The sequence below is a fragment of the Coffea arabica genome, chromosome 6e, assembly GCF_036785885.1.
Source record: "Coffea arabica cultivar ET-39 chromosome 6e, Coffea Arabica ET-39 HiFi, whole genome shotgun sequence".
Classification (NCBI taxonomy): Eukaryota; Viridiplantae; Streptophyta; class Magnoliopsida; order Gentianales; family Rubiaceae; genus Coffea; species Coffea arabica.
In genome coordinates, this window is record NC_092321.1 from 12,958,686 (window position 1) to 12,976,309 (window position 17,624).

A 17,624-nucleotide genomic window follows, 5' to 3' on the forward strand; every position below is an offset into this window, starting at 1 on the left:
TATGAAAAATAACGGAAAATGCAATCCAAACACAACCGTGATAGACGTAGCAAATGGACCCCAATGACCTGACAGGGAGGTTTCTGATATTTTAGAAACCTAAACCTCAGGGAGGTTTCTGAAATTAACCCATAAAATAATCTCACTTGGACCTGCCACTAAACTACATTAGCTATGGACTTAAAAAGTAGTAAAAAAATTGTTTAAATTGCCTTGGCTAAAGAAAGAAAGTTGAAACGGTCAAGCTCATCTCCAATCACACTCCATCGCCCATTCCTCTTCCACTCACTCTCCCTCTCCCTCTCCCTCTCATTTTTCTTCTTTGCCTCCCTGTCTCTCCCAATCTCTCTCATCAATTAATCCTCTCCCTTCTTCACCTGTTGTGGTAAGTGAAAAAAGTTCATGGTTCATCTCTCACTCTCCCACATTGTTCTTTCACATTTCAGGTCTCCACTTTACCACACTCCCGAAAGGTAAAAATGACAACTTTCCCAAAATTTACAGCCCATAATAGAATATAGTGCAGTGTAAGTGCTCTGCCAAATTCTTTGTTTTTACTGCCATCATCATTCTCATCTTAGCACTGGTTAAAAAATGTCAGCTTTTGTGCTTCAACAAGTGCTAATAAAGCTCTGAGAAAAATCAAAAGAGAAAGAAACATTTGCAGACTGGAATCTACCCTCTCTTTTAAGAAGGCTCATTATTATTCTAATACCTTTCTTGGCTCAATATAAAACCACCTATTCACAGCTGTCTGCTATACTTAAATCAGTAACTGCTGCCACTCCTCCCTCCTCTACTTATAAGTGCGTCTTATTCTATGGCGTGCGTGCAAATCTAGGCATTGGTCAAAAAGGTGATATATATTTTTCCCATATATGAATAAGGGTGGTATACTTGAAATTTTGAGAAATGGGTTTCTGGGGCTTTTGAATTTTGAAGCAAGGAAATGGTGGGTAAGAGTAAAAAGCACTACTTTTTTTATTTGTTGAGGGAAGGCAGGAAAGTTTGGGTCTCTTTGGCGTTCTACTCTGGCGTTTTTGGGGTTCGAGTAGCGGGGGAGGAGAGGGGTTTTGGAAGCTGAAATGTGGTTTGGTAATGCGTGGAACTTAGCTGATGAATAATCCTTTTGTAGTTAACTAGGGATTTTGAGAGAATTGTACTAAACCCAAAAAGGGATTTGGTTAGAGTTTCTTGGTTTCTCAGTGGGGTTGAGCATCTTGCAATGTGGTTGTAATGGATGGTATTCAACCTTAAATTTGGTGAATTCTTGACTATCTGGGAGCATAGGAACAGAGGCAAGTGTTACAAGTTAGAAGAAGTACCTCATTCAATGTCAGGGGCGCCAAGGATGAGGCCAATGAGCGTGGGAGATTCAGAAGGGAGGTCTGTCCTAGTACCAGGTGGGAACAAGGCACAGCGGTCACTTAGGGTGAAAAAGCCTGTCACTAAGGCTTGGGGAAAGGCAGAGAAGTCAACTGACGAAGTTGAGGTCGTGGAAGATAAAAATGGCCCTTCATCACCAACTTCTGTTACTGATTTATCGCCTCCCTTGAATTCTACACGCTTTCCTTCAATACTTCGTAGACAGGATTCATTGTTGCACTCTAGTTTATCACTCAGTGCTTCATGCTCTTCTGATGCTTCTACAGATTCATTTCATAGTCGGGCATCAACCGGTAGAATTTATAGAACAAGAATTATTGCGAATAGGAAAAAGCACTCGGCATCAAAGGCAAAAATAGTTGGTCCAAATGGTGTTTCAGGATCAACATCTGATGGTTTGCCGGCCAAGAGAACTTGTGCCTGGGTGACACCTACTACTGGTAAGTCTTGATTTTGAAATTTGAAGTTAACTCTGATGTATAGTCACTTCCGTTTATATTTCATTTCGTGTTGTTTCATTTTTCAGATTTCATTAGTGTATAGGGGTCAGTAGTTTGATGGTTCTAGGTTCTAGAGTTTGCTCCGCTAGGTTTGCTTAAGGCAGAAATGAAACTAGTGAGTTCAACAAAATTCAAAATTTCAGCAGTTAGTGCTTTGCAAAGAACTAAGGAATGTGTTTCATAAACTCAGTTTGCTCGCAATTACAAGGTTATTTCTAATTTTCTTCTGGAATCTGAATTCCTTTTAAGAACTAAGAAGGGAAACAATATTGGCTTCTGAGTGTTATAAGGTTTGTTGATTCAATACATTTTAGAATAGTTTAGAATAGCGATTGTTCTGCCAATGATACATCAAAATTTTGTAAGTTCAGCATTTGCTTTATAAAGAGGAAGTTCCCTCTTTAACCTATGGAGGTTAATGCTGGCAACTCTTTTGTACCACTGCTTGTATAGTATTTTTCTTGGATCTTCTATGACATACTATTCTTAAATTAAATTTGTTGAGAGACAATATCTGCTACATCAAAACAACTGAATATTAAAATTACAGGCTTGGATGAAAATTTTGCATTCCATATCAGTTAATTTTGGTGAAATTTTTTGGCTGTTTGCGCCTGCATTAAAATGCTAGAAATGAAGTGCAAGCTCTACATATCCAGGCTATTCATTTTATCTTTTAAGTTGCTTGAAATCATTAGCCTATGTTCATATAATAAGAGGAGGTGGTATTCTGGCAATTTTAAATTGGATCTTTAATTGTGCGCCCCCCCACCCCCCTTCTCTTTAAAAGGAAACTGAGTCCCAACATAGAATTTTTTGGTCAAAATGTGGACGATTTCCTTATTTCCTTTAAATTAATTTATTTTGAAAATGATCAAGTTTTTGTCAAATTACTTTTAGTTGACATTTTAACAATCTTCAGAAGATGTATTCCAGGTCTAAATAAATAAGCAACATAAATTGATCCGACAGGTGAAAATTTGACGTTTATATTGAAATGATGGTGGAAGGGGTTTTAGTTTCCTTTAACTGAAACTGCAAACACATTCTTTAAACAATTAAAGCCTGTTTGTACCTAGAATCAGGGGGTCCATTTACTACCTCCTGGCTGCAAAGTTAGCTAGGTATATTATGTAGACAGGTTCCTGATGATGATGGCCATGGTTTTAAGTTCTCTTGAGCTGTCTATTTGTTTATAGCTTTCAATTGCTGATGGCAGATCCAGCATATGCTACTTTTCATGACGAAGAATGGGGGGTTCCAGTTCATGATGACAAGTGAGCAACTGAAATGATGTTTGCATTTATTTTTTATAGTCTAAATCTGAATTATGTGGTGATTTCTTTGCTCTCTTCCCCCTTTTTGTGTATGATTGTGCCCATTGATTTGTGCAGGAGACTGTTCGAGCTCCTTGTTCTTTGTGGAGCCTTATCTGAACTTACATGGCCTTCTATCCTCAGTAGAAGGCAGATATTTAGGTATCTTCCATATATTGCTTTCCTTGTTATCTATGATTAGTGAATGTGATCTGTCAGTGTAAAGCACATAGATCAGTTTGGTAATATCTTGTGCTGCTTGTTGATTTCTACACTATTTCTAAGAAGAGGACTATCTTAACGTTTTCTGATCTTGTTGTTTTGCCTTCGCTTGAGCTATTTTGATGCATTCTTTATTGACAAAATTTCTTTACGCAGGGAAGTATTTGCAGATTTTGATCCCACTGTGGTTGCAAAGTTGAATGAAAAGAAAATAATAGCACCTGGAAGCACTGCAAGTTCGCTACTATCAGAGCTTAGATTGCGAGCCATAATTGAAAATGCTCGTCAAATATCCAAGGTAGATTGTCTAATGGTGCACATTGTCTGGTAACTCTGTCCACCAGGTCAACTAGTTTGAGATCAGGCCCTTGAGTTATTAGTTGGTTTGGTTTCCAAGACAAATCTGGCTATAGCTATAGTGATTGATCTTATGGCAGTTAGACTGTTATGGATGTTGTCATTAATCTTGCTGTCCACCAAAATGATCATGGCCTTGTTGTAGTACAGCATTTACGGACCCACTAAGTTTTTTTGCTCATGTCATTCTGTCCAATAGATGGGTTTAGGACTAATTGATCAGTCAGATTAGGCGGAAAGTAACTTAGTGGTGGTCCTGACCATCTCCAATCCGTTTTATGTACTAAGGGCCATGGGAAAATTATTTGCCCTGTTCTCTATTATACTGCAAATGGCAAGTTAAAAAGTTTGCATTTTGATCTTGATACTGTAAAGTTCAAAATGATCACTTAACATAACTGTCCCTCTCATTAACCGTGCCAGCTTGCCTCTAACCTAACTTTATTGGTAGAGTAAAAGAACAGATTTTTATAGCTCTTTTAGCTAGTGTTACTGCAACTAACTTTTTTCAGGTTTTGCCAATGGCAGGTCATAGATGAATTTGGGTCATTTGACAAGTATATCTGGAGCTTTGTGAACCACAAGCCTTTGGTTAGCAGATTCCGCTATCCTCGCCAGATTCCGGTGAAGACCCCAAAAGCTGATGTTATCAGCAAAGACCTAATGAGAAGAGGTTTTAGGTGTGTGGGGCCAACGGTCGTCTACTCATTTATGCAGGTTGCTGGTTTAACAAATGACCATCTTGTTAGTTGCTTCAGATTCCAGGACTGCATGACTCCTGAAGGAAAAGCAGAAGCTAGCGTTGAGGATATTGCCCAGCAGAAGAAAGTCAACGAAATCATCAAATCCGAGTTATGTGTATCAATGGACGAGTTGAGTATTTCATCCGAATGACCTGGTTTATCTACTTTGGGGCAGGCAATGATAATGTTACTTCTTCTGTAACGCCTCTATCAACTGCTATTCAGCCATAATTTCATATATATAGCAGTTAGCTGCAAAGATGGTTGTGTATATAGAATTTATGCATCAAGAATTTCCTAGATTGGGGACCATGATTAATCAACGGATATCTCAATTTAGAATCCCTTGTATAGTAGAAAAGCTAGTGTTGTGATTCTACTCTTCTCAAAATCTAATCCAGATTACAAGTAGGGGCCATTTTGACATGAATCAAACCGGCTGAAAATTTGCTGGTCTAGGCGTGGTACTGGCTTTGTGAGGCACCTGTCTTGGGACACAAAGTACTATCATGGTTGCGAGTTTCCCATGCTGTTCATGAAGAGGGTGTCAAAACTTGTTCCATTAGCCCAGCTTTTAATGCCTGCTTTGGAACTAACGTGACAACATTATACTATTAACTTTGTCTAGGAGTTGTTGGCCTCATTTAAATGTGATTGGAAAACTTATCTACAGGACCCCAATTCCTTCAAGGACAGGGACCAAGTGAATTTACTCTACTGAGGATGTGAAGTTTTGGGCGCGGACTTGAGTAGAGCAATCGTTCGCGTGTGCCTGGCTACACTTGAGAAGAGGCTGGCTTAGAGACGCCTCCAACCCACTGCCTCCGTCACCACACCAAACGTTTACGGCATTTAAATATAAGCTATTTTTAGTCGTTCCAATATATTTGAACAGTCGGACTTTTTTAGCATGGTGGTTGTGACTACTCATCGCTGTCGTGACAATTTTGGAGCTTTCTTCCAAGTAACAGACAGCATGGAAGAGTTCGAAAGAGGGAAATTGCTCTTAACTTGTACATTACTATGCAATTCATCTCACTTGCCAACCAAAACCTTGTCAGCAAGTGCTCCAGACTTTAGTGTCACCACATGATAGGTTCAAGGAACAGTGATGCAATGTACCCGGGTGTCTGGCGAACTTGTAATCTATCATAAAAACTTCCCAGTAATGAAAGATGGATGACGAAAACAGGATGTTTTTAACCTATGCTTCAGTCAACACGAGTAGAAGGCAAGAATTGAAGGAAAATAGGATGTTTTGCCTACACACAGTGAACAAAGGATAACAAGAACCGAAACCTTTCATGCAAATTCAAGCAGTAAGCAGCTTCATTTGAATCAAAAAGTTTTAACGCTTAAATTTCTGCCATCTTCTTTGTTGGATTTACTTTAGGCACCACACCACATCAAACATACTAGACAGCCATTCTGCAATTATTCATGCAAGACAAGACTTACATATTGATGTAAGAGGAAGCCGTGCTCTTTTCCTCTAAGCTTGTATAAAATCAAAGGCAGCAATTGCACAAAGCTGAACATTACGCATAAAACAATTTCTCAAGATAAGTACAGAGAAAACATAACAGGCCTCTATTGCTCTCAGATTGCCCATATCAAAGTCAACTAAACTTGACAAGCACAAGAAACTCTCTGTTTAGCTTACCATTTCGATTAATTAGTGCACAACAATGTACATGATGAAGCAGCCAATCCTATTCTATTCCAGCACTATCAATCAGTCTAACCTACTAAAAAGCCATACAAACAGCTAGATAAATGAAGCATACCTATATTTGACAAGGAAACACACAAGGAGATAAAATCAAGCAAAGAAAGCATCTTATCCAAAAGATACTTTTTCTTTATGCCATCCAGTCCTACTCACTATCTTTGCTCAGACTGGAGACTGGAATTTCAGCAAGGCTTGATTTCAAACCCAATACTTAAGAGAGTTCTAGCAGATTCAACGTTCTTCTCACCTCCACATTCCAATGTCTGACCTTTCAGTCCACCTTCTTTGTCTACTGACCACTGGGTGGCAGATACTTGATTCTGGATGGTTTCAGATTTTACTACCTGCACAGTGCTCATTGAAGCAGGAGCAGCGGCAGCAACAAGTGGAGCACTAGGTGGGCCATGACGTTTCTTTGGTACTGGCATGTCATGATCATGTACACCTTTGTAGGTTATTATGACAGCATTTGTGTTATCTTTGGCCCTCTCAATGTGCTTTCGAACTGGACATCCTGCTGAAGTACACCTATAATAGTTCCTGAAATTCATTGATTTGAGATGAAACCAACCAATAAACATGTAGGTCTGGTAGACAACAAGAACAAAAAAAAAAAAAAAAAAAGAATGTCAGAAGACTTCCAATTATTGCTCAGCTAAGAAAACAATCGAATCCAAGCACTGGCAAGCACAAGGTCTCTCATTACATTCATTTGACACTATTTCACAGACATCTAACTTTGGGGATCAATACAACCAAAAAGACACTCTTGGTGAACCTAAACGGAATTCGGGATATCCAGTGAATGTATATAGTTTTTTGATTACGGGTGAAATTTAGCACAATAATCACTGTATCTTTCCATTATTCTAGCAAAATATCTGTCTCAAAAACAACAAAGGCTAAAGCATTGGCGCATGTCAGGGCTACACGTAAAGTGCTCCGCTCGTGTCTTAAATATATATACAGTTGTACACATTAATTGAGACGTATTCATCCATTGATTCAGTTGTATGACCAGTATTAAGTCCTTGATGTATGATATTAAACAATAAGCCACTAACTGCTAGCTTCTTCATGTCTCACTGCCGTCACTTCTAAAACCCTACAAGTTTAATTCCAAATGTTTCTCTTTTCCTCCATTTAACTGCTAAGATATCACATTTAGCAGCAACTTATCCACCAATGTTTCTCTTGAAGTCCTCAGTTTACAAACTGTATCAGATAGTTTTTCCTTTGCAGTCTTAGGATAACACCACAATCAGTCAACATTTAGAAATCTTCATTCATCTTAAGGCATGGAAGCAACTAATTTTGTTCCTGCAATCTAACAATTTTAGTACCTCATGAAGTCAATCTTTGTTCTTCTTTGGATAGGACTTGAAATGTCTTGAGTTTTCTCCTTAAACTATTTAATGGATAAAAGCTTAGTAATATAGCAATTAGCACTGTCAGTGATTACTCCTATCATGCACACATAATAAGCAGGACAGGATACATCTCAGAGAAGAAAAAAGTTGTATGAAAGTAGAATCCCAACTGCACCATTCCTTTTCACTTTCTAGTAGGAATTCATGTTTATTTCTTGTAAACCTTGGCCATCTTACTAATCAGAATGCTGACCTCTACACACAGGTTTCTACTCTCACAACTTGCCTTTAACTTTTCTTCCAGTGTTTAGTTCAGAAAATCATCCCCCTCCAGTTATCAGGTATCAAATAGACAGTGCATGACAACACAACATCAAGTACCAATTTATGCCTGTGAAGGGAGCAAATCTCTAATCTCTAATTCCTTCTAACAGGACCTAGGCAAAGGAAAACGTTTGAGCAAGACTTGTAAGGAGGATAAGCTGGATACTTCTAGCATTTGCTTCTTGTCATATATGGGTAGACTATAAGGAACATCAAGATTCCCTCGCTTGAAGTTAAACTCAACTCAAAGGATATTCCAACATTCACTTTTTAACAGCAAAGTGTGAGAAACAAAAGCAGAATAATACATCACAAGAATTTCTTTAAGATCTCATATCATAATAGAAAACATTTTACCTTGGATGAGGATTCCCCTTGACCATCTTTTGCCCATACTTCCGCCACCTGTAGCCATCTGCTGAGATTCCCACATCACTAGCAGCATGGACCACAATTTTTGGTTTCTTTCCAGGTTTTAAAAGAGGAGCAGAGCAGCTAGCAACAGTTTTCTTCAATCTGGTAATCCAAAGAGTTAATATATATTAGTATGTATTAATTATCAGCTTAGAGAGAAACTAACTAGATGTAATCAGTAATAGACAGATATTTGCTTATGTTGAATTACCTTTTGCTTGGTTCAGGTTCATCTTCTCGCTCCTGCTTAATATTAGTTTCAGCATTATCATCTGAATCACTGGAATCCTTTTGTATTGGATCTGGTACACTAACTTTTTCCTGTACAGAGTCTTTTGAAGAAGTGGAAGGAGCTGAATCAGCTGTAGCTCCAATTGGAGCAACCGAAGAGTCACTCCCATTTGCAGGGGCAATTGACAATGAATGCCTGCTTCCCCTTGTGCAATTTACTTTTTGAGGAGGATCATGATTGTGATGACTTCTATAAACAATTTCCATAACACGATTAGAATCATCAGAACATTCAATTTTCTTAGCACAGCACTCAGAGTACGTGCATCTATAATAACTCCGAGAGCCTTGAGGACTCTTAACTTGCTTTTGACCATACTTCCGCCAGTTGTAGCCATCAGGGGAAGGTGTTTTTTGAATGGACACAACAGATAAAGTTTTTGGGTCAAATGAATTCTTTTTGTCTGCCTCTGATGTGTGTGAGGTGTTTCTGTTATCTCCAGGTGACATTTTTTGTTCTGGAAGAGTAGGACTTGGAACGGATGAAATCGGCTGAGTAACAGAAGTTGGAGATGGTTCTGATGAACGTGGACCATTAGGTGGCTCTTGCTGATTCTGTGTCTGATCTGGAACAGCTTGATCTGCAATGATTCTGAATTCTTCTTGGTAGGACATGCCAACTTGATCCTGAAAAAATTAAATAAAAATGAAATGAGAATCAATTACATACAACAGAATGCAGGAAGCACCTAAATCAAAGTTCTTTAGTTCGACAGAGAAAAATTTAACATGTAAATTCCATCGTGTTCTAAGTAGGAAGAAAGGACAAAATCCTACTTGCTCCACTTATAATATGCATGCAGCCACTAAAGAAGTTCTGAATGTATGTAAATGCAGAAATTTCAATAGACAGTAATAATAACATGGCAACAGAAAATGCCATCAAAAGATAGCAGTTACACTAATTCATAATTAACATGTTGAATTGGCTTGCACATGTAGTTACATGTGGTAACCTCGAGTTTTGAGTTGCATGTTCCTATAGATGAGCATTCTCAGAGTACATTTAGCTTCTCATTCGACTTTCATAGGACAAATTTTTTGAAATACCAAAAAATTATACATGCAAGTATGGGGGGTTCTCTACTATGAAGCATGTTGGAAAACTAAGAGCCAGCAAAAGGTAGATAAATTGACTTTTGGCCACATTATCTGAATTATTTCAGCACGTGTTTTGATATTTTGCTGGATAAGGTAAATTACACTTTGTCCATCCGTCTTGCAAGGACACATTTCTTTCTTCAATTATTGCAAAATACACTTTCAAAATCAAAAGTCAAACTAAAGTAATTAACTGGTAATCTTCATGTAATACGAAAGAAGTTAGAAATACAAGACTAAAATATCCTCTCAAATTTCAAGTTTTCACATATAAGGAATGCTAATGATGAAATCACAATTCCACATGTAGCTTCATATTATATGTCCAGCCAAACAGGAAAACAAAACCTACAGTCTGGTGCATTCAAAGACTAGTGTTGGGAATTGTCACCACTCTTAAGGGACTTGAAATAGAGCTTTTTTTTATCTCAATTCTTTGATTCTCTTTCAGAATTTCAAGTTATTTTCTTCCATTATGCGGTTTTAATACATAGGCTACAAATTCAAGCCTCAGATATGATAACTTCATGAATTCTACAAATGTCTTTAATATCTTGCTTTGCACCACTCCTCTTCTTATGCTTGTCCATATATTTTTTTCCCAAGCTTCTACACTTAATTACCATAGCTGATGTGGATCTTAACTTCAGTGTCAATGAAAATCATGCAAAACCAAGAAAATCTTGTTATTTAGTTGAAGCTTGAATACAACAAGATCACTAATTTTAAAAAGACCTTCTAGCAAAGTTATGATCACTAGAACTCTAATTTCCAGGTCCTTAATTTTTTGCTCTAACTCAACTAGTAGAAGCAAAACTTCTTTTTTGGCAGATCTGATCTCGTAGCTAAGAAGATCAGATGAATTGAGGGCCTGAACAAATACTCAATTCCAAAAACCAAAGCCCTAAAAACTAAAAAAAGGTCGGGGCAGATCATTTGACAGCCAAGCTAGTACCAGAACCCAAATAATTCAGCTAGTACCAACAATAAGACAACGAGAATGACAATTAATCAAGGACAAATTATCCAAAATCAACGAGAATGACACAGGTGCAAACTCCAACAAGGACAGAAATTATCCAAAAAAATTTCACGAACATCCAATTAATCATGAAACATATTACTAGTAAATTTAAAATCAAAAGTAACTAAAACAAAGGTTTATTCTAACCTTCAATTCCTCGGCCGGCTCCAACCGTTGCATTTCATTGTCCACCGCCACCTCTGTTTTACAACTCACTAAACTTAATATTTTTTCCGCACAATTTCAAACCACTAACCTTACAACATGCAGACACTCATGGCACACACATCACACTTAAAAACAGGAAACAGGAAATTAGCATTAAAGAATGACCGGAAGAAAAAAGGGAAAAAGAAAAACTCTCACTCACACACACACAATATACACAAACCGCACAGAAACAAACGGTAGATTAGACAGGAAAAAAAAATGTAATGTTCGAGGAGAAAAAACGGAGGGAGAGTTAAGCACCGAATTTGCAGTGGAGATCACTCGAGGCGGCGGTAGCTAGGGTTTCGGGAGTAGACGAAGCTCTGTTATTACTCATCTGAGCTACTACTACTGGAATTGAACTGTTGTCAACAGTTTTAGAATTCACTTGCTCATAACCATCACCACCGCCACCTCGAGAATTTTCGTCAAATTCTTCCCTGGACTTTGAATTCTGAGCTGCTGCTTCATCTTCTTCTTCGCAGCTCGGGCTTTTGTTGCTACTATTATTATCAGAATTGAAATTTTTGGCGTCCATGGCGCCCGAGTGCAGCAGCTGCAGCACACAGTTAGTGCGTGTAATATAGAGAGAGAAAGGAAAGGTAATAAAATTTCTTTTTTGGAACGTTATTTTAATTTTTGCATCTAACCGCATAGTTTTGGTTTAGCGGTCGTGGTTAGCAATTCGGGTACAAACATGGGTTCTGATTAGTATTGTTGTGGGGGCGCGCCCATTGTCGTGCTATAGTGACATTATTGTCCTTTAAAACAAAGTAAAAATGTGTAATCAAGAAAAAATATTGCTAAATTTAGGAGACAAATAAAGTAAAAATAGAAAAGGGCAAATTCCAATAGTTGAAAATGAAAAGGATCATAGATGGCTGAAAATAACTAAGTTGGTTTAAAATTTTGGTCCTTAAAATTAATCTTTAAAAAGTTTTAATAAAACTAAATTGTGCACGCAATATATTTAGTTAAACTGTTAAGTCAAATAAGACACATTTAGATGCTCTCTAAAATAGAATCTTTCCTTACCTCTATTAAGAGATAGTCAAATTTTGTCTATTATATCTTTTTGTCGTGTTATCACTTATCACTCAATTGGAACAGAATTATTTTGCAATATTCGAAAATTTATGATGAATAATAAATTATTACGAAAGTACACTGCTAATTGCAGATATTAACGTTGTTTCAATATATGAAGCCTCATGGATTCAAGTAGGATTTACTCTAAAAGTTGCAACTGATTCAATTGAAACTTGAATTAGTAATATTGTCATTTTCCTTTTTAGGAGAGACTTTGCGAGTAGAAATGTGCAATACAAAGGCATGAGGGTACAATAGTCATTCGAGAGGGAAGAAAGAGGATGAGTGGACCGGAGCGGCCAGAAATGAGAATAGTAACCGGTGTTAACTGTTAAAGGCCTAATATAAAAATGAACCGGACAAAAGATCCGAGGAAGGGGAATTAATGAAGTGTGTTGTTGACTGGTGTTGACTCAGGTGCTTTCTGTATTACTTATGCCGGCATCTTCTAAACGGGCGTTAGATTCTCCGTTAGGCGTTAGATTGGTGGGTGGCTCAATCAGGACTATCTATGACCGGCGCGTTGACGTTTTCGTTCTACTAGCACCTGAAAAATTCACGATTTCATCAAATTCGTCTCTTCACATTTTTTTCCTTTTTGTTTTTACAAACTAATTTCATTTTCTTTTCTAAATATGACTAATCTAAATATCTGAAATATATATCACATGAGTTTATATTATATCTTCCAGTAATTAAATTAATGATATTATAAACAAGTACTGCATCCTAGACTTACCGATCTTTTTATTATATTTTTGTGGAGTAAATAAAAATAGAAGAGCATGTACTAACTTTGGTAATATTAGGTCTGAATGCATGATATATGATATGTGTTCAAATTTATTTATTTATTTTTACATGTCTTATGTGTCTACATTTGTTTGTGTGAAAAAAAAAATTGCACTGATTGATATAGGAAAAAATAATTTAAAAACATTCCAACAAACTATCATTTCAAGTAGTCAGGAAGGATTTTTAGAACTTTTCCTATTATCAGATCAACAATTTGGATCTTGGCGACCATTAAGACAATTGGAATGAAATTTGCTCTCTTTTTTCTATTTATTGTATCTAAAATTAGTTTATCATAATTTATAGAAAATTCAGTTAGAGTATTTTGAGGTGGAGAAGCAAACTCGGCGGTTAATACTCATAAAAGGGTTCATTAACGTGCTGGATAAACAAGAAGTCAAGTGAAGTTCTCCATCCCCTCCGGCAAAAAGAGAAAACTTGCAAGGGAATTTTTTTTCCATTTAAGCAAAAAATCTAAAATTTTAACTACAATTTGTCCATTTCTTCATTCTACAAAACAAACGAGATGTCTAAAACGCGTAAGAAATCCCTCTTGGATCAACTTGAAGAAATTGATTAATTAGTTCTAACTACCATCTTGAAAGTTTAAGCAGCAAAAATTTTGTTTTACTATTTATTTTATCTTCTGTTGTCATAGTCCTTGTAGAGATGTATACTCGAGCTCGACTCGACCTATATGTAACTAGACTCGAGTTCGATCGAGCCTAAAAATCGCAACTCGAGGCTTGATTTGAGGAAATTCTTTTAAACTCGAGACTCGACTCGATAAGGCTTTGATCAAGCCTTATCAAGTCGAGTCTAATTAAGCTTTTTGACTCAACTCGAAAAATGTATACTTATAAATTCAGTATAAATTATACTCATAATGATCATTTTATAATTATAATACATATATATTATTTAAATTATATATATATTAATTAAATATATCCGGCTCGACGAGTAGCTCGTCGAGCCACAAACCGCAAATTCCTGACTCGAACTCGACTCGAAAATATATTCGAGTAGCTCGAGACTCGGATTGAACTCGATTTGACCGAGTTCAAGTCAAGTCGTTGATCGAGCTACTCAATAGTGGCTCGGCTCGCTTGCATCCCTAGTCCATCGTCATAAATTTCTGATACATGTTCAACAATTTAATGTTAATTAATAAAGGGATTCGTACAATGTAAGTAGGATGGTGATCTGATGCTTTAGGTTCCGTTATAGAAAAAGACTCAGGTCAGTTGGTTCCAAAATAAACATTATTGGGTCAAATTCCATTAATGCACCAATTATTAACTTATTATCTCACAAATGGATTTAGTGTTAACACTTTGGTTAAAGACAAACTAATAGTCGTCTTGATACATAGAACATTACATCACAACATCAAAGCATCACAAAAAAATATCAAATTTCTTCTACAATATGTCTCGGCTCGGGTGTAATCACTTCGCATGTACTACATTTTTATTTTCAATGATTATACAACAAGTATATATATTTTGTTGGTTTGTCTAACGGGTGTATCGTTAAAATATAATTCAGGTGTTATGTTCTTAAAAATATAATATTAATTAAAAAAAAGTAAATAAATATAAGAGAGAGTAGGTAAGATTAAATAGAGAAAGTATATAACTGCAAGAAAAGACAATAATTATTAATATATGTGTGTGTGTCTATATATATATATATATATATATATATTATATGTTAGGTAAATGTTAGATATGTTAATGGGAGGCTTAGGAACCAGTTAGAAAAACCCATATTTTATATCAGCCCAATCTGGCCTTTTTGGACCGCTTTGTCATCACGTTATTAAAATTTATTTCCTTTGGTTAAGGAAGTTATTCATGTCCTTCTTTCTCTTTTATTTATCAGTCTTCTGTCCTGATCTCTTTGAAGTGGTCGATAAAGCAATAATTTAACGTCAATATACTAGCACAAAACCATCACATTTCACGGTTAATTATCATATTGGGAAACAAGTTAAGGAAATACAAACATAATCTTATACTAAAAATCTACTGTAAATCATTACTATGATTATATTGAAATATCAACATAATTATATAAAAATCAATGATAAACCAAAATACTATGCAGTGATGTGTTTGGATATAGAGTTACAAATGAGTCGAGTGAGTCCAATTTTTTGTCTAATTGAGCCAAGTCTCGACTTAATTTTACCAAACTCGAGTTCGATGAACTCTCAATGTAAAACTCGAGCTCGAATTCAATCTCAAATTCAAGTCAAGTTGAATTGAACTCGAATTCAATCTTAAAAAAATAGAAATAATTATTTTTATTTTTTTTAACAAATAAAATAGTAAATTTTTTAATAAATAATAAAACATAGGGATACATATACGTAATTTTGTTATTAAGATAAAAAATAAATAAAAAAATATATATATATGATTGAGTTGGCTCACGAACTAACGAATTGAATATCTTTGAGTTTGAACTTAATTTGATCAACTTGAACTCGAATTAAGTTTTGACTCGAACTTCTCGTGATCGGCTTATGAGTACGAGTGGTTCAACTCGCATATAGCTCTATTTGGATATAAGTTTATTTGGAAAAAAAAAATTGAAATAATAACGAAAGTAAGAATTTTCTAATCTTTTATAGCTATAAGTAGCACATAAGGTTGAGGTCATGAATGGTGCATGAGATGGTTCAGCTTTTTTTTTTATGGAAACGTTAGAAATATGTTTGTTTGGATTGTAAGTTATTTGGGATATTTCTACTGTAGCACTTTTTGTGATGTGATGTATGTGAGATAAAAAGGTAATTGGAAAGATAAAAAGGTGTATTGGAAATTGTAATGATGATGTAAATAAATAAAATTGGGTATAAAAAACAAACTATACAACTTGATCAAAGACCCATATTGAGCTTTACAAGAGTGTCCTTAGACGCTGAGAATTCCTTATCTTGTACTAACTTAGCAGCATAAGCACTGATCCTTCTACTTATCATATTACATTGGTGGTCTATCAAGCTAAATGAGCATTTCATAAGCAAAGATCTTAGCATTTGAATGTCTTCCAGATGAGCAAAAAGTATTATGTCTTGTGCTTTGTTCGTCCTCAAACAACGTATCAACTGAGGTGATGAAACTTGCACATTCATTTCTTCTTGCCAGAGCTTCTCCCTAGCCTTGCACAGTGTTTGTTTGATCGCTGCAGCATGAGATGGTTCAGTTGGTCAAGCAAAATCTTCGTGAAATGTGTGCTATTTGTTGGAACTTTTCCCGGCAGGGAATGGCGCAGTCTGCGGGAAGTGAACCGGTCTACATCGTTCATCCTTCTTTGGGTTAATTCCTTATAACCCCTTGTACTTTTTCCTGTACCCAGTCGGCCCCTATTGACTTGAATTGCATCATTGTTCTCCTCATAATTGTTTTGGTGCCTTAACCTGTAATTGAGTTTTGAAACTTTAATAAAACTGTGTCTAATTAATTTATCAACCTAATTCCGATGATAAGGGGGGCTGGGTTAGGTGGTTTGAGAGAAAAAGAATATGAGTGAAAAATCTCAAATTTTAACCCTTTTATTTACACTTAAAAAATAAAATAAAATAAAATAACCTAGTTCCGATGATAAATTATACTGGCCCGAGTAGGTCACATGCATGGCTTATGACTTATGAGAGGCCCAGTTGTCAACGTGGAAAGAAATGCTTGCTTTTCACAATTATGCTGACCAAACAAAGTACCTAAAGAAATAAAATATCCCAAGTTTCTTCACCTCTTTTGATTAAACAAATAAAATAAGACCATCTTAATCTCACTTAATACTTAACCTAAAAGTTAATTCTCTAGGATGCAAAGATTTTTTTTTTTTTGGAAGTGATATAGATCTACATCACTTGTACAGATGTACTAAAAATCTTATTCCTAGTTTGGATTCCTTGTTTTTGTCTCTGTTTTTGAAAAACTGTTTTTCACATTCCAAATGCTACAGTAAATGTGTATTTCAAAAACAATTCCAAAAACACCCATATCCAAACATTATATCAAAAACAACTCCAAATATACATAATATGTATATTTCAATTATGTATATTATATATATTATATTAATATAAATTGAAATATACAAATTGAAAATTATATATTTATATATTATACATTTATATATTTATATATTATATAAATATTTATATACATTAATATTATACATAATATTGTATATTATACATAATATAATATACATAATATGTAATATTGTATACATAAATGTATAAATATTTATACATAATATATTACGTACATTATATTATAATATATACATTATTAATGTACTTTCATTATTATGTACATTATTGTGTATAATAATTTATAATAATATTATGTATAATATATAATATACATAATATGTAATAAGGTATAAATGTATATTATGTATAATATATTATATTATGTATATTGTATTATATATATACAATATTATGTATATTATACAAATTAAAAATTTTATATTATATATTACATAAATGTTTATATAATGAAATATACAATAAATATTACAAATTGAAATATTATATAAACACCATATTTATAATATTATAATATTTATAATTAATATTAATGTATATTATATATATTAAATATTTATATATTATTTATTTATTTATTCATATTACAAATATTTTATTTTATTTAAAATATATTTTTATATATTTATAATATATTTATATAAATATTATATATTATATAAATTATATATTATATAT

At 34.9% G+C, this 17,624-nt stretch overlaps 2 protein-coding genes across 4 annotated transcripts; one reads left to right on the forward strand and one right to left on the reverse strand.

The window, feature by feature from the left end:
• Positions 1-288: 288 nt before the first annotated feature.
• On the forward strand, positions 289-4,915 carry LOC113697471 (uncharacterized). The gene is made up of 5 exons (XM_027217102.2): positions 289-1,826; positions 3,106-3,163; positions 3,281-3,364; positions 3,581-3,722; positions 4,310-4,915. Exons 1-5 carry the CDS (start codon positions 1,241-1,243, stop codon positions 4,673-4,675), a joined length of 1,236 nt encoding a protein of 411 aa, XP_027072903.1. The 5' UTR covers positions 289-1,240; the 3' UTR covers positions 4,676-4,915.
• A 1,244-nt stretch (positions 4,916-6,159) lies between these two features.
• On the reverse strand, positions 6,160-11,675 carry LOC113697473 (probable WRKY transcription factor 32). Of its 3 annotated transcripts, none has more exons than XM_027217107.2 (5): positions 11,252-11,673; positions 10,928-10,980; positions 8,576-9,282; positions 8,308-8,466; positions 6,160-6,784 (listed from the first exon to the last, which is right to left on the reverse strand). In XM_027217107.2, the coding sequence occupies exons 1-5, from the start codon at positions 11,643-11,645 to the stop codon at positions 6,439-6,441; spliced, it is 1,659 nt and encodes a 552-aa protein (XP_027072908.2). In that variant the 5' UTR covers positions 11,646-11,673; the 3' UTR covers positions 6,160-6,438. The 3 variants fall into 3 exon arrangements, with proteins under 3 accessions (XP_027072908.2, XP_027072907.2, XP_027072909.2); XM_027217106.2 differs by having other exon boundaries at positions 6,160-6,796; positions 11,252-11,668; XM_027217108.2 differs by having other exon boundaries at positions 6,725-6,843; positions 11,252-11,675.
• Positions 11,676-17,624: the final 5,949 nt, after the last annotated feature.